Source organism: Cherax quadricarinatus, chromosome 68 (genome assembly GCF_038502225.1).
Source record: "Cherax quadricarinatus isolate ZL_2023a chromosome 68, ASM3850222v1, whole genome shotgun sequence".
Classification (NCBI taxonomy): Eukaryota; Metazoa; Arthropoda; class Malacostraca; order Decapoda; family Parastacidae; genus Cherax; species Cherax quadricarinatus.
The window spans coordinates 3641540-3669067 of record NC_091359.1 but is presented as its reverse complement, the minus strand read 5'-3'; the positions used below and the strand labels follow the sequence as shown (position 1 = coordinate 3669067).

Genomic DNA, 27528 nt, shown 5'->3' with positions numbered 1-27528 from the left:
TACCACTGTCTCCTCTCTTCTCTCTGTCTCTTCTACCACTGTCTGCTCTCTTCACTCTGGTCTTCTACCACTGTCTGCTCTCTTTACTCTGGTCTTCTACCACTGTCTGCTCTCTTCACTCTGGTCTTCTACCACTGTCTGCTCTCTTCACTCTGGTCTCTTCTACCACTGTCTGCTCTCTTTACTCTGGTCTCTTCTACCACTGTCTGCTCTCTTCTCTCTGTCTCTTCTACCACTGTCTGCTCTCTTCTCTCTTGTCTCTTCTACCACTGTCTGCTCTCTTCTCTCTGGTCTCTTCTACCACTGTCTGATCTCTTGTCTCTGGTCTCTTCTACCACTGTCTCCTCTCTGGTCTCTTCTACCACTGTCTCCTCTCTGGTCTCTTCTACCACTGTCTGCTCTCTTCACTCTGGTCTCTTATACCACTGTCTGCTCTCTTCTCTCTGGTCTCTTCTACCACTGTCTCCTCTCTTCTCTCTGTCTCTTCTACCACTGTCTGCTCTCTTCACTCTGGTCTTCTACCACTGTCTGCTCTCTTCACTCTGGTCTTCTACCACTGTCTGCTCTCTTCACTCTGGTCTTCTACCACTGTCTGCTCTCTTCACTCTGGTCTTCTACCACTGTCTGCTCTCTTCACTCTGGTCTTCTACCACTGTCTGCTCTCTTCACTCTGGTCTTCTACCACTGTCTGCTCTCTTTACTCTGGTCTTCTACCACTGTCTGCTCTCTTCACTCTGGTCTCTTCTACCACTGTCTGCTCTCTTCACTCTGGTCTTCTACCACTGTCTGCTCTCTTCACTCTGGTCTCTTCTACCACTGTCTGCTCTCTTCACTCTGGTCTCTTCTACCACTGTCTGCTCTCTTCACTCTGGTCTTCTACCACTGTCTGCTCTCTTCACTCTGGTCTCTTCTACCACTGTCTGCTCTCTTCACTCTGGTCTTCTACCACTGTCTGCTCTCTTCACTCTGGTCTCTTCTACCACTGTCTGCTCTCTTCACTCTGGTCTCTTCTACCACTGTCTGCTCTCTTCACTCTGGTCTTCTACCACTGTCTGCTCTCTGGTCTTCTACCACTGTCTACTCTCTTCACTCTGGTCTTCTACCACTGTCTGCTCTCTTCACTCTGGTCTTCTACCACTGTCTACTCTCTTCACTCTGGTCTTCTACCACTGTCTGCTCTCTTCACTCTGGTCTTCTACCACTGTCTGCTCTCTTCACTCTGGTCTTCTACCACTGTCTGCTCTCTTCACTCTGGTCTTCTACCACTGTCTGCTCTCTTCACTCTGGTCTTCTACCACTGTCTGCTCTCTTCACTCTGGTCTTCTACCACTGTCTGCTCTCTTCACTCTGGTCTTCTACCACTGTCTGCTCCTAACAGTATTACTCCCTCTAAAATATTTAATGCTGACTAACAGTTTAATTCCTTTCCTGTGTTTCTTTTGGTTACCTTCATGTGCACCAGTCTGTGACTGTCTTGTTATGTCATGTGCACCAGTCTGTGACTGTCTTGTTATGTCATGTGCACCAGTCTGTGACTGTCTTGTTATGTCATGTGCACCAGTCTGTGACTGTCTTGTTATGTCATGTGCACCAGTCTTGTTATGTCATGTGCACCAGTCTTGTTATGTCATGTGCACCAGTCTTGTTATGTCATGTGCACCAATCTGTGACTGTCTTGTTATGTCATGTGCACCGGTCTGTGACTGTCTTGTTATGTCATGTGCACCAGTCTTGTTATGTCATGTGCACCAGTCTGTGACTGTCTTGTTATGTCATGTGCACCAGTCTGTGACTGTCTTGTTATGTCATGTGCACCAGTCTTGTTATGTCATGTGCACCAGTCTTGTTATGTCATGTGCACCAGTCTGTGACTGTCTTGTTATGTCATGTGCACCAGTCTGTGACTGTCTTGTTATGTCATGTGCACCAGTCTTGTTATGTCATGTGCACCAGTCTGTGACTGTCTTGTTATGTCATGTGCACCAGTCTGTGACTGTCTTGTTATGTCATGTGCACCAGTCTTGTTATGTCATGTGCACCAGTCTGTGACTGTCTTGTTATGTCATGTGCACCAGTCTTGTTATGTCATGTGCACCAGTCTTGTTATGTCATATGCACCAGTCTTGTTATGTCATGTGCACCAGTCTTGTTATGTCATGTGCACCAGTCTTGTTATGTCATGTGCACCAGTCTTGTTATGTCATGTGCACCAGTCTTGTTATGTCATGTGCACCAGTCTTGTTATGTCATGTGCACCAGTCTTGTTATGTCATGTGCACCAGTCTTGTTATGTCATGTGCACCAGTCTTGTTATGTCATGTGCACCAGTCTTGTTATGTCATGTGCACCAGTCTTGTTATGTCATGTGCACCAGTCTTGTTATGTCATGTGCACCAGTCTTGTTATGTCATGTGCACCAGTCTTGTTATGTCATGTGCACCAGTCTTGTTATGTCATATGCACCAGTCTTGTTATGTCATGTGCACCAGTCTTGTTATGTCATGTGCACCAGTCTTGTTATGTCATGTGCACCAGTCTTGTTATGTCATGTGCACCAGTCTTGTTATGTCATACCTAGGTATACAGGCATGAACCTTCATGACCCTTCTTACCATGCACAGTGTAATAGATGTTATTTTTTGCCTTTGTCTGTCTGTCTGTCTATCTGTCTGTCTGTCTCTCTCTCTCTCTCTCTCTCTCTCTCTCTCTCTCTCTCTCTCTCTCTTTCTCTGTCTCTTTCTCTGTCTCTCTCTCCACTGAAATTTCTCTCCCTTATTGTAGTTCTTGTTTCTGCCTTCACCCCCCCCCTCCCCCAAAAAAATCTTAAAAATTAAATTCTCTGTTTAAGCTTTCTTCCTTTACATGTACAACTCTAGTGTGAGGACACATGTATGTTACCTTCCCTGTATTTCTGATTTGTAAAACATAAGTAATGTTGTTCGTGGTGTGGATCTTCAACGTTGATTTTGGGAGAGCAATGCGCCTGGCAACAGTCTGTTGTCTGTCCTCTCCCAGGAAGCAATACACTCTCCTTTTATGAACTTTTTTTGTTCAACTTCACTTTCAAAGCATTTCCAGTTTTCCTTCAGTACAGCGGCTGAGTGTGTGTATTTGTTGTTAAGTGTGTGTACATGTTATTGTGTATGTGTACATGTTATTGTATACATGAATGGTATACAGTACCGACAAGATGAGTATTAGACACATTTGCAACATCTGGGTGTTTTTATTGTAGACGTTTCGCCATCCAATGACTTTATCAATACAAGTTCAATGACATAATTGGAAGTCAGAACTATATACGAAAGATGAGATAATCAGTCCCTCAGCCTTGGAGTTGGTGTGAAGAACACCGTAGTCGTGAAGATTCTGGAGCACAGACAAGAAGGCTGGCGCTTATATACTGGCGTCAGGTGGAAAGGGGACGGGTAACAGATGAGGGTATGAACTACTTCCACTGGGAAATCCCGCCTACCAGTGACTATGCCCTCATCTGCTACCCGTCCCTTTTCCACCTGTCGCTAGTATATAAGCACCAGCCTTCTTGCCTGTGCTCCAGAATCTTCACGACTACGGTGTTCTTCACACTAACTCCAAGGCTGAGGGACTGATTATCTCATCTTTCGTATATAGTTCTTCTGTCTTCCAGTTATGTCCTTGAACTTGTATTGATAAAGTCACTGGATGGCGAAACTGAACTTCTCCAGGCTGAGGGACTGACAGCCTCAAATCTACGACTTTAAGGGTGATGGACTAATTACATCGTCTTCACATCTCTACTGTTCCTGCCTACTTTCTGTATTCGACTGAAGAAGCCTACTGTGTAGGCGAAACGTTTCGGAATAAAGCTTCCTAACTGTTGCCTATGTGTGTGTACATGACTCACGAAATCGTAATGTTAACGGCTTTGAGGGGACTTCAGCTAGAGTTCGTCACGGCCACGCTAGCTGGAGATTCGTCTGTAAAAACTTGCATTTGTGGTCACAATGGTGCCTATGCTAACCTTCCTATGGTGTAGAAATATACCTAGTTGGATGAATCTTATTGTGGCTAGCTGGTCCAGTGGCTAACGCGACGGTCTGGAGTTTCGAGACTCTCTGATCGCGGGTTCTATCCCCGCCCGTGGTATGGTTTGTGTGTGTGTGTACATGTTTTGAGTGTGTGTGTGTATGTTACTGAGTGTGTTTACATGTTACTGTGTGTGTGTAGATGATATTTAGTGTATGTACATGTTGCTGAGTGTGTGTACATGTTGCTGAGTGTGTGTACGTGTTACTGTGTGCGTGTAGATCCTCGCCTCTCCCAATACACTGTCAAGTTGTGCAAGACAGGTATACAGTACCGACAAGATGAAAGTTAAGACACATGTGCAACATCTGGTTATCTTTATTGTAGACGTTTCGCCATCCAGTGGCTTTATCAATACAGATTCTTGGACATAATTAGAAAACAGAAGAACTATATACAAAAGATGAGGTAATCAGTCCCTCAGCCTTGGAGGTGGTGTTTACAACACCGTGGTTGTAGAGACTCTGAAGCACAGGCAAGGAGACTGGCGCTCACATAGGCGTCAGTAAAGACATCTACATGACCTTCTTCGCGACTTCTACAACTAGCCTATCAATTTGGGAAGGACCTATTTCCACTGGGGAATCCCGCCTACCAGTGACTATGCCCTCGTCTGCTACACGTCCCTCTTCACTGACGCCTATATGAGCGCCAGTCTCCTTACCTGTGCTTCAGAGTCTCTACAACCACGGTGTTGTAAACACCACCTCCAAGGCTGAGGGACTGATTACCTCATCTTTTGTATATAGTTCTTCTGTTTTCTAATTATGTCCAAGAATCTGTATTGATAAAGCCACTGGATGGCGAAACGTCTACAATAAAGATAACCAGATGTTGCACAAGTGTCTTAACTTTCACACTGTCAAGTGTTCTAATATTGAGAGCATACCTCAACTGACCTTGGCCGTCAAGTGTCCCACTGCTCTGACCTAACCTGTGACCCTCACTTGTTTTTAACGCTTCTCTTAACTATCTTTCGGCTAAACTTTGCACATTATTTATTTTTTTTGTAGTCCTGTGGATTGTATCAGCCATGAAGTTGTGACTTTACTTTGTAGATTTAAGATGGTTATAGATATATTTGTGGTATTTGTAAGGAAAGTTAAACTCCCGAGTAGCGTCATTGAAGCTAAAATGTTGTGTATCTTTAAAAATAGGTTTGAGAAATACACGAGTGGGTGTGGGTTGGACCTGAGTAATTTGGGCCAGTAGGCCTGCTGCATTGCTTTCTGATGTTCTTATGTAAATTCATGTGAAGAGTATTGGGGTTGACCTCTCTCTTTGAGGTCATCACTGTGTATTAGCACACATAAAGGAATATCAGGAAAAGTGGGTAGATGGATCTATAACTTCCCAACAAACAGAACACAAATAGCAATAGTAAACAGAGTAGAGTCAGAGGCGGCTACAGTGAAAAGTTCTGTTCCACAAGGCACCGTACTCGCCCCCATCCTTTTCCTCATCCTCATATCTGACATAGAGATGAAAGCCACAGCACTGTGTCCTCCTTTGCTGACGATACCAGAATTTGCATGACAGTTTCATCCATCTACGATACTGCAAATCTCCAAGCGGACTTAAACCAAGTCTTTAAATGGGCCTCAGAAAACAATATGAAGTTCAATGAAGATAAATTTCAATTACTCTGCTATGGAAAACTCGAGAAATATAAGCTGGATCGGAGTATAAAACAAGTAATAATCATATAATAAAGGAAAAAAATAATGTGAAGGACCTGGGAGTGATAATGTCAGAGAATCTCACTTTCAAAGATCACAACAGTGCCTCTACCACATCTGGTAGGAGAATGATGGGATGGATAATGAGAACCTTCAAAACTAGGGATACCAAGCCAATGATTCTTCAGATCATTGTTCTCTCTAGGCTGGAATATTGCTGTACACTAACGACCTCTTTCAAGGCAGGCGAAATTGCAGACCTGGAGAATGTACAGAGAACTTTCACTGTGCATATAAATACAATAAAGCACCTAAATTACTGGAAACAGTTGAAGTCCCTTGACCTGTTCTCCTTGGAACGCAGGCGAGAAAGATACATGATAATATACACTTAGAAAATCCTAGAGGGACTAGCCCCAAATCTGCACGCGGAAATCACTCCCTACGAAAGCAAAAGACTCAACAGTGGTGCAACATCCCCCAGTGAAAAGCAGGGGCGCCATGAGTACGTTAAGAGACAGCACAATAAGTGTCAGGAGCTCAAGATTGTTCAACAGCCTCCCAGCATACATAAGGGGGATTACAAATAGACCCCTGGCTGTCTTCAAGAGGGAGGTGGACAGGCACCTAGTGAACACCTGACTAGCCGGGTTGTGGTTTGCATATCAGTTTGCGTGCGGCCAGCAGTAACAGCCTGGTTGATCAGGCCCTGATCCACCGCGACGCCTGGTCATGGACCGGGCCGCGGGGGCGTTGACCCCCGAACACCCTCCAAGTATACTCCAGGTATAAGTATACTTAATTTCACACGGAAACAAGGTCTGGTAGAGGTCACTGAGTCCTCTGGTTCCATCCCAAGTAACTACACACTTGCGATTACAGCAGTGTGAAATTTAATTTAATTAATATATATTTAATGGCATTTTTAATGTTATTGTGTTGCTAGGTGTAGGTGAGGACTGATTGTACTTTTATGTTAGTGTTGCTAGGTGTAGGTGAGAGCTAATGTTTGTATATTAATGTTATTGTTGTGTTGCTACGTGTAGGTGAGGACTAATGTTTGTATAATAGTGTTCTTGTGTTGCTAGGTGTAGGTGAAAACTAATGTTTGTGTGTTCCACAGAGGGTGTGATGGTGTGTAATGCGGGTGAGGGGCGGTGGACGGCTGGGGCTCGCCCTGCTCTCCCTCACCACCCTCACACTACTGCTGCTTCAACATTGTCGTCTCTCCCACCACTTGCACGGTCAGTATTTCCTCCCTCCCTCGTCCGCTGCTCTGCCAGGCAGACTTCTGTCTGCGTCAAAGTGACCTTGGGAAATGAACCCAACGGCTTCAACAGAGGAGCAAAAAGTTGTAAAGGGTTGTGTGGGACGTGTGTATTTGGACCTTCCCTCACAACAAGAACCACAATGGAAATAAGCCACTTTGGCTTTTTTGGGTTATCCCAGGTTCTCTACACATATGCTGCTATGTATGATAATCTATGTAACTGTATTTGTGTATACTTGAATAAACTTATTTACTTAGGGTAGAAACATTGGACGTGTTTCTTTACACCATTTGTCTATGTTCACCCATCAGTAAAATAGGTACCTGGGTGTTAGTGGACTGGTGTGGGTCGCATCCTGGGACAAAACTGACATAATTTGCGGGAAATGCTCAGCATAACAAGTTGCTTTCTATATAGTAGTATGTCATTGATGTCAGCTATGGTCTGTATACCCTGTACATGTACTTGTAGTAAAGGAAGATATTATTATTATTATTACCACTGAAAAAATGTAGTCTGAGACACCTCGCTAGTAAGTTTATTTAGGCCCAGATACACATAAGTACTATTATCATGTTGTACATGTATGGTAAACAGTACCGACAAGATGAAGAATTAGACACGTGTAACATCTGGATATTTTTATTGTAGACGTTTCGCCATCCAGTGGTTTTATCAATACAATTTCAAGGACATAATTGGAAGACAGTAGAACTATATACAAAAGATGAATGAGGTAATCAGTCCCTCAATCTTGGGGTTGATGAAGACCACTGTAGTCTTGAAGCACAGGCATGCCTTATGTCCTTGAAATTGTATTGATAAAACCACTGGATGGCGAAACGTCTACAATAAAAATATCCGGAAGTTGCACATGTGTCTAATTCTTCACAGTTATCATATGTAGTGTAAATTGCCCATTAGGATAACCCAAAAAGTGACTTATTTTTTTATTAGTGCTACCCGAGTGACTATTATTGTGCAGCTCACCACTCAAGTGGTTTTACCTTATTGGATATAACTCTGCCTTTAAAATATTAGTTATTTCATATATTACAGTCTTATCATATAGTTGTCGACTTTTATTGTAAAATATATTCACACAGTTGAATTTATTAGTTCTTTTAACTTTTAAAGCTTAAATAACAATGATCCCAATGGAAATAAGTCACTTCGACTTTTTGGGTTATCATGGTAATTTACACTATGTACTTACGTCTGACTGTACCTAAATAAACTTAAGTAATCAGATACAGTCTCAAGATTTCTTATCTCTTGTCACTACCACGAAAACATTGGTTCATTCCTTACATTACTTAGTTACAGCAGAAATGTTTCATATATGTAATTCTAACCTATGCCTACGTGTTTCTTATTTTTGAGGGGGGGGGGGTTATGAATGTTGTCGTCCGTACCTGAGTGTTGCTTGCTGGTGGTTATCGTCAGTACCTATCTTGTGTTGCTTGCTGGTGGTGTATATGGAGCTGACCATTACTCCAGCCACCACCAGTTCACCTTCACACCTGGATCAGCTACGTTGTTCGTGCTTGACCTCATGTACTCTGCATAATAGCTTGACCGATCACGAATTTTCTGAAGAGTGACGTCATGAGAAAAGAAACACAAGGGCAGTATAGTGTAATTATTGACTACGTTTCGCCCACACAGTGGGCTTTATCAAACAGATTTACCTGGGTAAAGAGTACACGAGACGAACGTACAGGTCCCGTGAAGGTCCGTCTCTACTACACCCTTCCCGACATTCTCCACTGACTCCACACTATATATACCCGTGTACTTTTTACCCATGTACTTCTATTTGTGACTTGTTAAAGTCCACTGTGTGGGCGAAACGTTGTCAATAAAGGATTGCATTAAACTACAATTGTTTATGTTTCCACCGTGTCAGTATTTATACCATTTATCTCCAGGGGAACATCATGTTAGCTCTTGAAAAATGTGGATTTAGTAAGTCTCCTTATATTTGAAGGGCGTTGAAAAGTCTTGGCCCCTTTGCACTTAATGAGTTAATTCAGTGTACTTGTTGCGTACTTGCTTTTCAAGGATTGTATTTTACACCGCCTGTCATGACTTGCTCTACTCAGGCGTTAATTCAGGGTGCAGATATGGTACCGCTTCCTCCAGCATTTTCCAAGTGTAGACTATGATATATTTTTCCATCGTGTGTTCCAAGATTGGAGTCCGAGGGAAGATGGGCGCTTTTAATAGAGAGGGTGGGAGTGGGTAGCAAAGGTTCTGTGTACAGTGTTACAATGTGTGACGCCACCAGCTTAAACGAGGCTGCTACTCTCTCTCTCTCTCTCTCTCTCTCTCTCTCTCTCTCTTTCTTATCATCTTGCAGCAGTGACTGTTTTATTGTTCTCTTTGAAAGTCAAATGTGCCATGGTTGCTCTCAGGCCTCTTAAATCTCCCAGTGTTGCACCAGAGTTTGCTTGCAGTGTGCATCATTGCACACTGTGTTTACCCAGGTTCTCCTCAACACTAGCAACAGCTCACATATGCAAAACTATATACATTTGCTATTGTTCCCCCCCCCCTTATCCTTAACATTATATTTTAAATTTTGCAATTTTGTTCTGAAAAAAAAATCGTATTTAATATAAAAGTTAATAATGCAATAGATTATTTGTTTTATTTTACGTTGTAAATAACCTTTTATTTCGAGTCATAATAAAGCAGTGGTAAGAATGTAGCAATACGGAAGCTTTATTACTACGACGTTTCACCCACACGAGGCTTTATTATGAGGGTTACTGAAGCCTCGTGTGGGTGTAACGTTCCCCTAATAAAGGTCTTTGATATATTTAGCTTTACCACAAGTAATAAAATAGCCCAGTATCAAGTGACCACAGCAACACAACTCCAGCAACTTCGTGAAACAGGCTTTTGCTATCATTAAACCCGTACTCATTGTTATTTATGAAATTACTTCTGTGATCGTGCTCTCCTTAAGATAAGATAAGATAAGATTTCGTTCGGATTTTTAACCCCGGAGGGTTAGCCACCCAGGATAACCCAAGAAAGTCAGTGCGTCATCGAGGACTGTCTAACTTATTTCCATTGGGGTCCTTAATCTTGTCCCCCAGGATGCGACCCACACCAGTCGACTAACACCCAGGTACCTATTTGCTGCTAGGTGAACAGGACAACAGGTGTAAGGAAACGTGTCGAAATGTTTCCACCCGCCGGGAATCGAACCCGGGCCCTCCATGTGTGAAGCGGGAGCTTTAGCCACCAGGCCACCCTTCTGATTAGTCTTTCCATTACCTTAATTAATATACGTGTCAGTAATAATACTGGCCTGTAGTTCAATTCTTCCTGCTTATCTTCTGTCTTAAGTATTGGGACTACATTCGGTGTCTTCCAGATCTCTGGCAATTGTCTTGTATACATTGACTTATTGTAAGTTTTAACTCGCAGTTTGTACAGTGCTTCTGCACCCTCTCGCAGAATCCATGGTCAGGTTCCGCTGCCTTGAATGTATGCAGTTCACTGTATGTGTGTATATATGTATGTATACAGATGTATGTATTTATGTAAGTTATAGAGAAATGGCTGTTACTGCCAGCGGGCCGCTGACAGTAACAGCCTGGTTGATCAGGCAAGCGCCAAACAAGCCTGACCCAGGGCCGGACTGCAAGAATAGGGAAAACTCGAAAAACCTTCAAAGGTAGAGCGAAGGTAAAAGTAACGTTTCGCTCACACAGTGGGTCTTACCTAGTCACAAACAGATCTGTTTGTAGCTTGATAAAGACGTCTGTGTGGGGCAAAACGTTGTGCTTAAAGGATCACATTATACTGCATTCGTGTCTTTATTCAGGTATATAACACGTAAGTCGTAGTCTTCACCTCAGATGAACGATTAGTAGTCGACGAAGCTTGAGAGGTGGACCAGGAGCCAAGACTCAACCCCCAGCACACAAATTCACAGAGTCAGAAGGCGATCTATAGAACCGTTATTTTAAAATACACACAGATGACAATCAAGTATTGTTGTCCTTCAACAGCACCGTCTTAGGGGTTGCTGTAAGTGCTGAATCAGACGGGGTCGTCATGGTTATGTGGGCCTGCAGACAGCTAGAGTAAACAGCCTGGTTGACCAACCGGTTAACCAGGAAAGCCTGGCCTCAGGCCATGCTGTGGTGAGGTATAGGAACCCTCGAAATTGGGCACAGGTATATCACAGACGCGCGGTGTATACTTAGATATAACACGGCGGTAGTAATATAGTTTCGAGAAAAGATTATTTTATTCCTTCGCTTCTAGAAACATTCAAGAAAGTATCTTGTTGTTTCACTGGTAGGTGATGACTTCACCTTGTTAATATGTGGGTGTAATGGAGCTTCATCCAAGTGTTGTCTGCGAAACTTTTCGTTTTAGGAGTTATGTGAAAGTTGAAGGAAGATGGGTTGTGGGTGGGGGCTATGAGTGTGGGGTGTGTTGTGGGTGTGGGTAGAGGTGGATGTCAGGCATGTGGGGTGTGTGTAGGGTGGGAGTGGGGTGCGAGTGTGGGTGGGTGTGAGAGGCGTGTGTAAGGTGGGAGTGGGGTGTGAGTGTCGGTGGGTGTGTGTAAGGTGGGTTTGGGGTGCGAGTGTGGGTAGGTGTGAGAGGTGTGTGTAGGGTGGGAGTGGGATGTGAGTGTGGGTGGATGTGCGGGGGTGTAGTTAGGGTGTGAGTGTAGGTGGGTGTAAGTGTGGGAGTGGTGTGTGTGTAGGGTGGGTATGGGGTGGGTATTAGTGTTGACGGGTGTACAGTTCAGCATTACCTCTCAAATTAACTTTAAAAACCACAACATGTCATACATCGCTGCACATTACCTCCAGCCACCACGGTTTGAAAAAAATATTAAGGTCTCTCTCTAATTTTTTATATACCTTAATCTCGACCGACATATAATAGGTACAAAAACACCTGCAGCGTAAATAAGAAATATCGTAACTGATTTGGTAACTGGTAGTGTGTTTTGACTAGACGTGGATCATTACTTCGAATAGGTTAATAATAATAATATTTATTTCTGAAAGTGCATGACACAACTTATAGACACCATAGCTGACATCAGTGACATACTATATAAAAAGCCCCTGGTTATGCAGAGCATTTCGAGCAAATTAGATTAATTTGTCCTCAGGATGCGACCCACAAGTCGACTAACATCCAGGTACCTACTTACTGCTAAGTGAACAGGGACAGCAGGTGTCTTAAGAAAACATGCCCAGTGTTTCTACCCGTACCCGAACCACGGACCTCAGTGTGTGAGCTGAATGCACTACCAACCGAGCTACAGGTCAAAGTAGATAAAAAAGAGAGGAAGAAGGAAGGCTACAGGTAGCTTGAATAAGTGGGTAAACACTATAGGTAGTGGGAAAAAGCTACAGGTAGTGTAGCGAAAGTGATAGACTATACATAGTGTGCAAGAGATGAAGTAATAGTCTAAAACAATATTCTGAAGAAACCACGTTGTCTCAAAAAAAAAAAAATATAAAAATAAACATTAGTATGCAGCTTACGAATCCCTCGTACACAGGGACAGAGAAATGCAATAGGAAAGAACAAAAGAGCGCTAGCTGCATTATACATTAGCATAAATGCATAGACCTTGTTTGTACATCATTGGTAGGCTTATTATAATTCCTGTTTTGACCGGAATGAAAGTGTAAAAGCCCCTGTCCCGAAGTCCCGGTCAGTGTGTCATTTTGTCCCGGACGGAAACATCACAACAATAAAAATGAAAGAAATACGAATATGAAAAACGGAAATTTCAATAAATATCGTACACTGCGCATGTCAACACTGATAGTATTCACCTGAGTCTACACTTGTCGTGGGTGAACTTTAAATAAATAATTGTCTGCTTGTTTTTTTCTCTTTGCAATGCCTAAATTTGTTGTCTGAGTACCTTTAATATCCTTATATATATAAGCAAATAATTATCGCCATTGTATGCACTTTTAAGTAAGACTCAAGCTTGCCCGAAATTCTCTGCATAACCATAGGCTTTCTAGGCGACCAAATAGTTGTATATATGACCATATTTTTTCAAGTGGCGGAGGGGTAAGCCAGTGGAAGGTCTCGGTCAGATGTCCAAAAGCTTCAGCTATGGGTCATCATATGACTAAGACCCACGTCAGGAACCACTTGTCCTGTTTCCTGACCTGACCTGACCTCTGTACAAACTTTGTATCACGTGGACATAAATCTTCGACTTGGACTTAACTGACTAGGACAGTAATTTTACGTTGTTGCATTTTATTTTCGTATTGTTTACATATTCTAACAACATTCACGAGTAAAAAAATCTTTGTAAAATCTTGATATGATCTCAAATTGATATTGGATAACATACTATGACCAGTATCAAGGGTTCTTCTGTCCTCGCATCCATCAAGATGAGGGTCCTTGATGCCCACTAGTGAGGAGCTCTTGATCCAAGAAATTGGGCCTGTGCTCCCTTTCCTTGGACCAGCCTCTCAGAGGAGGGTCCTTGATGCTGGTGAGGAGCTCTTAATCCAAGAAATTAAACCTGACCTCCCTTTCCTTGGATCAGCTTCTCGAGGGAGGGTCCTTGATGCCGATGAAGGGCTCCTGATCCAAGAAATTGAGTCTGACCTCCCATTCCTTGCATCAAGTCTGAATGCCTTCAGTTTCTCCAGGTGCTGTGCGACATCTACGGCTTTAGAGCTTCCCTGAAGATTGTAATAATAATTTTCTTGGATCGAACTTGACCCCTTACGGGTCTAGGACTTTCTGATGACTGTAATAATAATGTTGTACCCTTGCAACCCGGCCTGGGATGAGGCTTCTGAACGTGATAATGAAGTAACAATATTTTACAGTTATAAGGATAAATGATAACTTGCCTGAAGGTTATTATATCTCCTGGTTTATTACTGAAACTAGCTGCATGACTAGTCAAACCTTTTATTTCGGTTTAGTTTTCCACTTTTTTTTTTTTTTTTACAATTGAGTAATATTCATTTTTCTTCCTTTATCCTCTACGGATCCTTGTGGAATATTTTATTTCATATTAGTTTTCTACATTTTTTTACAGTTGAGTGATATTCCCTTTTTTTCCTTTTATCTTTTACGGATGCACTAAGCTATCACTCTAAAAACATGTGCTTCCTGGTGTGTTATATTCTGGAAGATGACTAATCAGATATGAAGTCGTGGCTTCCCCTATGCAATTTCATACGATCCGGGTTCATATATCCTGATCACTGTCTTAAATGTTGGTGTGCACTGCTGTGTCATGGCAGGTAAGAAGTGTTGTTAATGGCGCACCCTTCAGTCTGTCCTCCTGAAGGTAAAGACTGGCTTTGGCCACCTTTACATGACTTTCTGTTGTAGTTTTTTAGTGATTGTCTTCTCCATGTTTGGGAACTTGAATCTATCCACAGTACCATAACTTAGAGTAACTGGTCAATATGCTAGAAAATTTAAGAGTTCTAGAATACTTGACCTTATAATAATAATGATAATAATAATAATGTTACTGAAACTCATTACAGTAACTTTATTATTATTATTATTATTATTTATTGCGTGGGAGAGCGCTAAACCCGTGAAAGTCATACAGCTCTTGGGGAATTCGAAGTAATTTGGTTTGATCCAAGGAATTATTGGTATAGTATTATTGGGAAGCGCTAAACTCATAGGGGTCCTACAGAGCCTGAGGAATGGGAGTCAATCAGGTTTGATCCAAGGGAAATGGAGGATGGCTCAAATTCCCTGGATCAAGAGCCCTTGAAGGGTGGATCCGAGGAAGGAGAGATATATCATTGATGAGTTCCCAGAGTTTTTCTGCTCCCCGTGCCGGGCTATGGGCCAGGCTTGTCTGGTGTTTGCCTGGTTAACCAGGCTGTTGCTGCTGGTGGCCCGCTGAACCCACATATTCATCACAGCCTGGTTAATCTGGCACCTGGTGAAGGTACTTGTTCAGTTTCCTCTTAAAGACGTCAACACTTGTTCCAGCAGCTTCTAATTATTATTATAATCAAAAAGAAGTGCTAAGCCACAAGGGCTATACAGCGCTGCAGGGTAGGGAAGGAAGCGAGGGTATTGGATGGCAGAAGGGAGGAGGGATGATCAGTAGGTTACAGAAAACAGCGGGGCAGGGGATAGTACGGGGGTAGGGGGTAGCAAGAGATTGAAGTAGAAAGGGCTGAAGGTATCAGAATTTGTGAAGTAAGTCAGTTGTTGTCAAAAAGTCAATGGGAGAGTCTGGATGAAAGGTGGGTCCATCAGCGAGAAGGGAAGGTAAAGAGAGAGCAGCAGAGCGAAGACGACGACGGAGGTAAATTCTGCGTGCTCGTTGATAAAGTGGGCAGTCCAACAGAATGTGGCTGACTGATAATGGAACTTGGCAATTCTCACAGAGAGGAGCAGGGCGCCTCTCCATGAGATATCCATGAGTAAGACGAGTATGGCCAATGCGAAGATGGGAGAGAGTAGTCTCCCAACCTCGACACTGGTGATAAGAAGACGGCCAGTAACCTATACTCGGTTTAATAGATTGAAGCTTGTTGCCGAGCATAGTAGACCAACGTTGTTGCCAACAGGTGTGAAGTTGGGAAGATATTGCAGCAAAATAGTCCGTAAATGGAATACCTCTACATGAAACTGGTAGGTCATGTACTGCTGACCGTGCAGCAGTGTCTGCCTGTTCATTGCCCTGTACGTCAACATGACCAGGAACCCAACAAAAAACAATATCTTTATGCTTGGTAAAGATGCGGCGTAGCCAAAGTTGGATATGGAGGACTAAGGGGTGAGGTGTATCAAATTTCTGTATAGCCTGTAAAGCACTAAGGGAGTCTGAGACAACCACAAATGATGACACAGGCATAGATGCAATACGGATAAGTGCTGTAAGGATGGCATACAATTCAGCAGTAAAAATACTAGCCGAAGATAGTAAATGCCCTTGTACGACGCTGTCCGGAAACACTGCTGCGAATCCTACGCCGTCAGAAGACTTAGAGCCATCTGTGTACACAGCAATGGCATGAGAATGAGAGTGAAAGTGGTCAAGAAAATGAGAGCGGGAAGCGACCGTAGACAGTTGGGCTTTCGAGCAAGGGAGAGAGAAAGAACAGACTCGAACAGCTGGAACTTCCCAGGGGGGTAGGGAAAAGTGAGATGCTACATGTACATAGAAAGGTGGTAATTGAAGAGAAGACAAGAGCGAATGAAGGCGAAGAGAGAAGGGACGGAGTAAACAGGGGCGGCAAACAAATAAAGAATGTCTACTAATATCAGTGACCATTCTATAAATGGAAGGATTGCGGAGATCATGAGAGCGTACATAGTAGCGAAGACAATGGGCATCACGGCGATCGGATAAGGATGGAACGTTCACTTCTGCATAGAGGCTCTCGACAGGGGAAGAGCGAAAAGCACCAAAGCATAAACGTAATCCTTGGTGATGAATGGGGTTTAGGCTAGAGAGAGTAGCAGGAGATGCCGCTGAATAGATCTGGTCACCATAATCAAGTTTCGATAAGATAAGGGTGGAATGTAGGCGAAGGAGGGTTCAACGATCAGCTCCCCATGAAAGATGAGCAAGGGTAATTTTAAGGAGGTTCAGCCGGCCATGGCAAGTTGCCTTCAGAGAGGTAATGTGAGGTTTCCAGGATAACCTACGATCAAAGAGGAGGCCCAGAAACTTGACTGTATCACGTTGAGGGATACGGGAGCCATAGAGGTACAAAGGATGATCGGAGATGACAGAGCGTCTAGTGAAAGTACTTTGGTGGGTTTTAGTGCTCGAAAATTTAAACCCACGTGTGGTGGCCCAATTGGAAACACGGTCGACTGCATGCTGGAGAGAAACTGTAATAAGGTGACAGTCAGCGCCTGCACAGGCAATAGCGAAGTCATCAACATAGAGTGATGACCAAATATTTGATGGAAGACTAGAGGCCAAATCATTAATAGCAAGGAGAAAAAGTGTTGTGCTCAGAACACATCCCTGGGGGACACCTTCAGCTTGGATAAAGTCCGGGGAGAGCACATTATTAACCCGAACACGGAAATGCCTGTCAGTTAAAAAGTTCTTAAGGAAGGATGGTAGATTGCCTCGAAGGCCTAAAGAGTGGGCTTGGGCTAAAATATTATACCTCCAAGTTGTGTCATATGCCTTCTCAAGGTCAAAAAATATGGCAATAACTGAGTGGTTATTCGCAAAGGCATTACGAACATACGTATCCAAGCGTAGTAAGGGGTCTATGGTAGAACGTCCCTTACGAAAGCCATATTGACGAGTGGAGAGACTGTTGTGTGTCTCTAAATACCACACTAAACGTCTATTTACTAGGCGTTCCATCACTTTGCAAACTGCACTGGTAAGAGCAATGGGACGATAGTGGGAGGTTTCATGTCCCATAGTGCCTGGTTTGCGGAAAGGGAGAACAATGGCGGATTTCCACAGCTGTGGAAGAACTCCTTGTGACCAAATAAGATTGTAAAGGTGTAATAGGACTGCAGGGGCTGACTGATGTAAATGTTGTGGCATACGAATATGAATGTCGTTGGGCCCAGCTGCCGATGATCGGCAAGCTGAGAGTGTTGCCTCCAGTTCTTGAAGTGTAAAAGGCACATTATACTGTTCTTCTCTGAGAGAAGAAAAGTCCAAGGGTGCTAAGTCTCTGGCAGAGTTTGAGGAAAGAAATGAGGGGCATAGATGGAGTCCCTGAGAAATACAGACCAGATGATTGCCAATTTCATTGGCAACATCTAGTGGGTTTGCTATATCAACACCGGCAACCCGCAGAACAGGAGCCGGGTCAGGAGAATATTTACCACTCAGTTTTCGTACTTTTTTCCAGACTGCACTCATAGAGGAAGCAGAGGTGATGGTGGAGACATAATCTCGCCAGCAAGTGCATTTAGCATCACGGATGACACGGCGAGCGATCGCACGCTTCTGCTTAAATTCAAGAAGTCTCCCTGTGGTTCTATTGTACCAGTACCTGCCCCATGCAGCGCGTTTCAAACGTACTGCATGAGCACAAGCAGGAGACCACCAAGGCACGCATTTCTGAGAATGCCTGCCCGAAGTTTGGGGTATAGAATGAGAAGCTGCGGTTAAAACGGAGGACGAGAAGAGGTGTAAAAGCTCATCGATGGAGGACGAAGAAGGAACCTCTCTAAAAACAGTTAGGTGTGAGTAAAGGTTCCAATTTGCCTGATCAAATTGCCAGCGTGGGATGCAAAGAGGTGGTGAATATGAAGGGGAAGTAAGAATGATTGGGAAATAATCGCTGTCATGTAAGTCCGGAAGAACAGACCAAGTGAAGTCTAATGCGGCGGAGGAAGAGCAGACTGAGAGATCGATGCAAGAGAGAGTGTGAGTCCGAGGATCAAAATGGGTGTGAGTACCTGTATTTAAAACATGGAGGGGGTGGGTGGCAAGAAAAGCCTCTAACTGAATGCCACGGGAATCACAGTGAGACCCCCCCAGAGGAAATGGTGGGCATTAAAATCACCAAGTAACAGAATCGGTGGTGGTAATGATGAAACAAGAAAGGCAATATCCGGAATAGATAATGCCCGAGAAGGAGAGAGATATAAAGAACAGAGCGTATACCACCTATGCAAGTGGATATGGGCTGCTGTGTAATGCAGCGAAGTATGAACAAATAGCTGATGGTACGGAATATCAGTGCGTAGAAGAAGGGCACTTTCATTAAAGGTCCCATCAGGAAAAGGATCTGAAGAATACAATAAATTATAGCCTGAGATGGGAGAGATAACAGCAGAGTGTAATTTTGGTTCCTGTAAGCAAACACCAACAGGGGAAAACTGGGAGAGTAACATCTGAAGCTCACCCCGATTACCCCTGAGGCCGCGTATATTCCACTGTAAATAGGCAATGATTGGCAATGATAAAAATACCTAAAATATGCAGGTAAGGGTTCCTACGGACTAGAGGGGTTAGAAAAGTCCACATGCGGAGGCAGTGGAAAACGTTCAAGCAGCGAAGGAACGGTGCGCTGTGAAGAAAGGAGTTGCGCAGATGGAGTAGAGGAAAGAGAAGGAGAGGAGGGTGGATCAGTGTCCAGTGATGGTTTGGTCTCTGCAATATATTCAGAGATTGCTTCAAGTGTTTCAGAATTCAGAGGCGTCGTATGGGAGACAATATTGGAAATGGTAGAGGGAGGATGAGTAAAGATTGGAACTGTAATGGACTGTACCAAGGTGGGGGGGGGACGGAAGGGTGAAGGGAACTGGAGAAGCGTGGAAGGGGACAGAAGAGGCAGAAACCTGGGAGGTGGCAGAAGAGGAAGAAACTTGGGAGGGAACAGGGGAGGAAGGTACAGTACGAGGAGGAGGGCGAACCTCTACACTTGTAACAGAGCCAGTGAGAGGGGGAGAACCAGGTACAGAGACAGGGAAGGGAAAATGAGGAGGTGGAAGATGGGTAGGAGGTGTTAACGGACCTTTTTTTGACTTTTGAGAAGTAGAGGGATGATTGGGAGGTGTCATACGAGATCTCGTCGCTACTGAGGCTTGTGAGAGAGAACACGAAGAAGCAAGATCAGACTGAGACGTTGAAGTAGGGATGTCTGAGCCGAGGACAGCAAAAGAATTAGCTACAGGAGTGACTATGGGAGAGGTAACCACAGAGGCGGGTGCAGAAGATGGGATACCAGAAGTGGGGGGACGTTTTGAAACACGGGAATAAGAAACACGAGGTAGTCTCCCTTGGAGGCAGAGATGAGAAACTGCCATGGCATAAGGGAGACCTTCTGCCTCTTTGAGGTAACGGATTTCCCGCTCGTTTAAGTAGACTTGACAACGGCGAGAGTACAAAGGGTGAGCCTCATGACAATTAAGGCAAGAGGGAGGTCGATTGCAAGACGTATTAGAATGGTCATCGGCACCACAGACTGGGCATTCGGCGATAGATCTGCAATATTTCGCTGGATGGCCAAATCGCCAGCAATTTCTACACTGTTGCGGTGTAGGGATCACCTTTCGAACTTGTAACCGATGTCCTGCTACATAAACTGAGGGAGTTCACGGCTGTCAAAAGTTAAACGAGCCACATTGCTTGGGTATCGTCTCTGCCCACGGGCAGGAAGAACGTAAGTGTCTACCTTGAGGATTGGGAGATCTTGGAGTTCCAGCTGTTCAAGAATGTCAGTGCCACATGTCTGGAAATTTTGTTGAACTATGGTATGGGGCAGAATGATGGTACCACTACAAGAATTGAGGGAATGATGCTTTTCAATAGTTACACGAACAGTATCGATATGGGAAAGACGAGAAAGCTCATGAGCCTGGGTAGCATTCTGTACGGTGACGATGCGCGTACCGCTCTTAAGAGCATGAAAAGAAATATCTTTACCAACATGGCGTAGGAGTGCCTTGCCAATACTGTGGTCAGAAAGATAGGCAGTAGAGGAAGTCGGTCATAAAGTGAAGAATTTAGTCCATTGTGCAGTCTGGAACTGAGTGTGGAAAGGTAGTGAAGGACGTGTCGATCTTTTCTGAGAAGAACGAGAAGGTGGAGAAGTATCATCAGCAGGTAATTGTCGTTGTCGTTTAGGCGTGGGACCAGAGTTGGTCCGATGTGGAACAGGCCGGCGATTCGAAAATTGCCGCACCGTAGAGGGAGAGGCCGGAAGCATAGTCAGAGGAGAGCGAAGGTCAGATAAATCGAAGGAGTCAGTCGAGGCCTCAGTACCTGAAGCGGGTGAGGAAACAGCACCGGCAAGAGGTACAGAGGCATGAGGAGTGTCCGAAGAGTGGTCCAAAGACGAGGCGGGGTCAGAACGGAGTGCGGTATCAAGAAGGGGCCCGGGGGTAGCAGGTTCATGGACTAGGGCTGCCATGGTTAGGTTACTTCTTTCTTTTTGTTTTTAAGAAAAAAAGAAAGAAGAAAAGAAAATAAAAATAAAAAAAAGAATAAAAAAAGGGGGGACCGGGGAGGGATAGTTCCTAGGAGGAATGAAAGGGCCAGAAATCTCCCTCCGCGCCCAAGAGGACCTCAGCACCGCAAGTAGCGCAGATGCAGCATGGAACCCGTGCCATACCCTACCCATCATGCCAGTAAACTGGCAATCCGGGATAGCAACCTCACATCTGCCGAGCTACCTCGGTGGACAAAAGAGAGGGCGGCCGGAAATCCGCCACAAAGCATACCTCCTTCGGCCACCACCCCCGGAATCCAAAAGGTGGCTTCCAGTGATACACCCATCGCCCGAGAGACACCCAAAGCCACCCTCCGGGATACCGGAGAGGGATCAGGACATCCCCAGGCAATCCAGATTCCACGGCAAACTACACCACCGCCAAGAACCTCAACGGAATGGGGTGGACCCCGGTACCCTTTCCCCTACCTAGGAACTAGCGTGCCTGTGGAAAAAAAAAAAAGGCCAAAAAGGAAGGGCAAAAGGGAGGGGTGGGGAGGAGGAGGAGGAAAGGAAAAAGGGGAGGATGGGATAGGGAACGGGGGATTGGGGGGTAATTAGGTTCGGTCTGAGGAAGTAGACCGACAGGTCTAATTCCTCAGACCAAGAGCCTCTTCACCACGCCAAGGAGCCCCCCTTGAAGAGGAGCAGTTTCTAATATCTTCTGGTAAGATGTTGATTAGTCTGGGTCAACGAATGTTGATAGTTTTCCCTTATTGTGCTCACCACACCCCTGCTTTTCACTGGGTTTATTTTGCACTTCTTCCCATATCTCTTGCTCCATTATGTTGTTATGGTAGTGTGCAGATTTGAGACAAGACCCTCAGGTACCTTCCAGGTATATATTATCGTGTATCTTTCCTCCGTTCCAGTGAGTACATATTTAAGACTTTAAGGCTTTCCCCATAATTTAAATGCTTTATTGGCACTATGTGGGCCGTAAAAGATATCAATATTTGTTCCAGCTCTGACATTTCTCCTGCCCTGAATGGGGCCGTCAACACTAAGTGAAGGAGCACTATCGATTTGAAAGTGTCACCATTGGCATTATTTCCCATGTTTTGAAGGTTCTCATTACCCACCCCTTCATCTTCCTGGTTGTCGTGACCTTTATCTTACTGTGTTCTTTGAAAGAAAGGTCAGCTGACAATTATTCCCAAGTCTTTCGTGTGTTCCTTGCGTTGTTTGACTATCCACGTTAGTTTTGTATACAGTGTTCGTTTTAAGTTCTTCATTCTTTCTATACCTAAGCAGTTGACTGTCATGTTGTTTTCCACTGTCCACAGGAAAATATTGTTTATATCTTCCTATAATTTTTAAGTGTCTTCTGCCAAAGTGACTTTCATGCTTATTTTAGGTGTCATCTGCAAATGATGATACAAAGCTGTGGCGAGTGTTTTTATCTGTCTATTATGAGGATAAGCAGCAGAGGTGCTATAACAGTGCCTTGGGGAATTGATGTTTTTTACCTTGCTGGTCCTGGGTTTTGCTCTTTTTACTACTTTTTGTGTTTTGTGTGCTAGGAACCTGAAAATCCATCTGCCTACCTTCCCCGTAATGCCTGTGGCCCTCATTTTGCGTGTAATCACCCCATGATCACGTTTGTCAAACGCCTTTGCAAAATCTGTGTATTCACATCTGTGTTTTGGTTTTCTTCCAGCGGTTCCATAATTCTGTCACAGTGGTTCAGCAGCTGTGAGAGGCATGAACGTCCTGCTCTAAAACCATGCTGGTTTAGGTTATGTCGGCTGTGCTGTTCCGTGAAGTTTGTTCACTTTATGCTTCCTCTGTTTGGTAAGACATCCTTTGTTTTTGCTCTGAATCAGTGATTTCTCGGCTAAGACTATATCTTTCCTTCGTTGCGACATGTTTATGTTTTTAAGCAATTTGGTAACTCGTTTTCTTCTTTTGTACCATCTCCTACGCTCTCTCTCTGATCTTCTTAAGTAAGTAAGTAAGTAAATTTATTCAGGTATAAACCTCCTTGAGGGAGGCTTCAGTAACTTGAGCAATATGCCAGAGTTCTTATTACTATCAAGGACACAGCAACATGCCAGAGTACTTATTATCATCAAGGACAGTGAGCAACATGCCAGAGTTCTTACTGCTATCAAGGACGCAGCAACATGCCAGAGTACTTAGTACTATCAAGGACAGCAACATGCCAGAGTACTTACTACTATCAAGGACAGCAACATGCCAGAGTATTTACTACCATCAAGGACTCTTAGCAGTACAAGTGTTGTAGTCAAATAAACTAAGTGTAGTGGAGAGTAGTAGGGTATTTTTAGTTATATTACTAGACTAGTAGTAGTAAGAATTTGGTAGTAATTCAATTGTATATTCTTTATAGTAGTAGTAGTAATAATAATAATAATAATAATAATAATAATAAATCTTTATTTTCACAAATTACATTTTAGAACTGATATAGACGTAGCTGGCATCATTGGCATACTATATGGAAAGCCCTTGGTTATGCAGAGAATCTCAAGCAACCTAGGTTAATCTTGTCCCCCAGGATGCGACCCACACCAATCTGCTAACACCCAGGTACCTACTTAATTCTAGGCAGCAGGTGTGAGGTGACTAACACCCAGGTACCTACTTACTGCTGGGTGAACAGGGACAACAGGTGTAAGGAAATATGCCTAATGTTTCACCAGTGCCAGGGATCGATCCCAGGCCACGATCTTAGTGCACCCTGGGAAAGAGGGTTCCAACGGAAAAGAAAGTGAGAAACAGTCGCCATTATCAGTTCAGTATTGGCCGACTCAAAGATCCAAAAAACAGACCGGTGGTGGTAATCTTTGACATTACAGCTCCTACAGCAGGAGTAGGCAGTCCAGGAGCTGAGACTCGACTCCCCTCTCCCCATTAACTATTTGGTGGGTTTACACACACACACTAACACAAATATTTATTGGTGCTAGGAACAGGGAGAACACTAGGCTATGAACTATAATTACACAAGAAATAATGTATTAAAAATATATCTCTGGACCGGCATCAGAAAAACAGTACGCTAAGACCAACGGGAATTTTTTTAAACTTGTATGATAGGTAGTAGGTTGGTAGACAGCAACCACCCAGGGAAGTACTACCGTCCTGCCAGATGACTGTGAAACAAAAACCTGTAATTGTTTTGCATGATGGTAGGATTGCTGGTTTCTTTTTCTGTCTCATAAACACGCTAGATAACAGGGATATCTTGCTACTCCTACTTACACTTTGGTCACACTTCACAGACACGCACATGCATATATATATATACATACATCTAGGTTTTTCTCCTTTTTCTAAATAGCTCTTGTTCTTTTTTATTTCTTCTATTGTCCATGGGGAAGTGGAAAAGAATCTTTCCTCCGTAAGCCATGCGTGTCGTATGAGGCGACTAAAATGCCGGGAGCAATGGGCTAGTAACCCCTTCTCCTGTATACAATTACTAAAAAAGAGAAGAAGAAAAACTTTATAAAACTGGGTTGCTTAAATGTGCGTGGATGTAGTGCGGATGACAAGAAACAGATGACTGCTGATGTTATGAATGAAAAGAAGTTGGATGTCCTGGCCCTAAGCGAAACAAAGCTGAAGGGGGTAGGAGAGTTTCAGTGGGGGGAAATAAATGGGATTAAATCTGGAGTATCTGAGAGAGTTAGAGCAAAGGAAGGGGTAGCAGTAATGTTAAATGATCAGTTATGGAAGGAGAAAAGAGAATATGAATGTGTAAATTCAAGAATTATGTGGATTAAAGTAAAGGTTGGATGCGAGAAGTGGGTCATAATAAGCGTGTATGCACCTGGAGAAGAGAGGAATGCAGAGGAGAGAGAGAGATTTTGGGAGATGTTAAGTGAATGTATAGGAGCCTTTGAACCAAGTGAGAGAGTAATTGTGGTAGGGGACTTGAATGCTAAAGTAGGAGAAACTTTTAGAGAGGGTGTGGTAGGTAAGTTTGGGGTGCCAGGTGTAAATGATAATGGGAGCCCTTTGATTGAACTTTGTATAGAAAGGGGTTTAGTTATAGGTAATACATATTTTAAGAAAAAGAGGATAAATAAGTATACACGATATGATGTAGGGCGAAATGACAGTAGTTTGTTGGATTATGTATTGGTAGATAAAAGACTGTTGAGTAGACTTCAGGATGTACATGTTTATAGAGGGGCCACAGATATATCAGATCACTTTCTAGTTGTAGCTACACTGAGAGTAAAAGGTAGATGGGATACAAGGAGAATAGAAGCATCAGGGAAGAGAGAGGTGAAGGTTTATAAACTAAAAGAGGAGGCAGTTAGGGTAAGATATAAACAGCTATTGGAGGATAGATGGGCTAATGAGAGCATAGGCAATGGGGTCGAAGAGGTATGGGGTAGGTTTAAAAATGTAGTGTTAGAGTGTTCAGCAGAAGTTTGTGGTTACAGGAAAGTGGGTGCAGGAGGGAAGAGGAGCGATTGGTGGAATGATGATGTAAAGAGAGTAGTAAGGGAGAAAAAGTTAGCATATGAGAAGTTTTTACAAAGTAGAAGTGATGCAAGGAGGGAAGAGTATATGGAGAAAAAGAGAGAGGTTAAGAGAGTGGTGAAGCAATGTAAAAAGAGAGCAAATGAGAGAGTGGGTGAGATGTTATCAACAAATTTTGTTGAAAATAAGAAAAAGTTTTGGAGTGAGATTAACAAGTTAAGAAAGCCTAGAGAACAAATGGATTTGTCAGTTAAAAATAGGAGAAGAGAGTTATTAAATGGAGAGTTAGAGGTATTGGGAAGATGGAAGGAATATTTTGAGGAATTGTTAAATGTTGATGAAGATAGGGAAGCTGTGATTTCGTGTATAGGGCAAGGAGGAATAACATCTTGTAGGAGTGAGGAAGAGCCAGTTGTGAGTGTGGGGGAAGTTCGTGAGGCAGTAGGTAAAATGAAAGGGGGTAAGGCAGCCGGGATTGATGGGATAAAGATAGAAATGTTAAAAGCAGGTGGGGATATAGTTTTGGAGTGGTTGGTGCAATTGTTTAATAAATGTATGGAAGAGGGTAAGGTACCTAGGGATTGGCAGAGAGCATGCATAGTTCCTTTGTATAAAGGCAAAGGGGAAAAAAGAGAGTGCAAAAATTATAGGGGGATAAGTCTGTTGAGTGTACCTGGTAAAGTGTATGGTAGAGTTATAATTGAAAGAATTAAGAGTAAGACGGAGAATAGGATAGCAGATGAACAAGGAGGCTTTAGGAAAGGTAGGGGGTGTGTGGACCAGGTGTTTACAGTGAAACATATAAGTGAACAGTATTTAGATAAGGCTAAAGAGGTCTTTGTGGCATTTATGGATTTGGAAAAGGCGTATGACAGGGTGGATAGGGGGGCAATGTGGCAGATGTTGCAAGTGTATGGTGTAGGAGGTAGGTTACTGAAAGCAGTGAAGAGTTTTTACGAGGATAGTGAGGCTCAAGTTAGAGTATGTAGGAAAGAGGGAAATTTTTTCCCAGTAAAAGTAGGCCTTAGACAAGGATGTGTGATGTCACCGTGGTTGTTTAATATATTTATAGATGGGGTTGTAAGAGAAGTAAATGCGAGGGTCTTGGCAAGAGGCGTGGAGTTAAAAGATAAAGAATCACACACAAAGTGGGAGTTGTCACAGCTGCTCTTTGCTGATGACACTGTGCTCTTGGGAGATTCTGAAGAGAAGTTGCAGAGATTGGTGGATGAATTTGGTAGGGTGTGCAAAAGAAGAAAATTAAAGGTGAATACAGGAAAGAGTAAGGTTATGAGGATAACAAAAAGATTAGGTGATGAAAGATTGAATATCAGATTGGAGGGAGAGAGTATGGAGGAGGTGAACGTATTCAGATATTTGGGAGTGGACGTGTCAGCGGATGGGTCTATGAAAGATGAGGTGAATCATAGAATTGATGAGGGAAAAAGAGTGAGTGGTGCACTTAGGAGTCTGTGGAGACAAAGAACTTTGTCCTTGGAGGCAAAGAGGGGAATGTATGAGAGTATAGTTTTACCAACGCTCTTATATGGGTGTGAAGCGTGGGTGATGAATGTTGCAGCGAGGAGAAGGCTGGAGGCAGTGGAGATGTCATGTCTGAGGGCAATGTGTGGTGTGAATATAATGCAGAGAATTCGTAGTTTGGAAGTTAGGAGGAGGTGCAGGATTACCAAAACTGTTGTCCAGAGGGCTGAGGAAGGGTTGTTGAGGTGGTTCGGACATGTAGAGAGAATGGAGCGAAACAGAATGACTTCAAGAGTGTATCAGTCTGTAGTGGAAGGAAGGCGGGGTAGGGGTCGGCCTAGGAAGGGTTGGAGGGAGGGGGTAAAGGAGGTTTTGTGTGCCTGGGGCTTGGACTTCCAGCAGGCATGCGTGAGCGTGTTTGATAGGAGTGAATGGAGACAAATGGTTTTTAATACTTGACGTGCTGTTGGAGTGTGAGCAAAGTAACATTTATGAAGGGATTCAGGGAAACCGGCAGGCCGGACTTGAGTCCTGGAGATGGGAAGTACAGTGCCTGCACTCTGAAGGAGGGGTGTTAATGTTGCAGTTTAAAAACTGTAGTGTAAAGCACCCTTCTGGCAAGACAGTGAT

At 43.7% G+C, this 27528-nt stretch overlaps 1 protein-coding gene across 3 annotated transcripts in view; it reads left to right on the top strand.

Moving 5' to 3' along the window:
• LOC128697832 (chondroitin sulfate N-acetylgalactosaminyltransferase 1) overlaps window positions 1-27528 on the top strand; it is a 357581-nt gene that overhangs the window by 290718 nt on the left and 39335 nt on the right. For all 3 annotated transcript variants that reach the window (XM_053789765.2, XM_053789768.2, XM_053789767.2), the window contains one exon: window positions 6871-6991. In XM_053789765.2, coding sequence (XP_053645740.1) covers window positions 6889-6991 — 103 coding nt within the window. In that variant the 5' untranslated portion in view covers window positions 6871-6888. The remainder of the gene's footprint in view (window positions 1-6870; window positions 6992-27528) is intronic.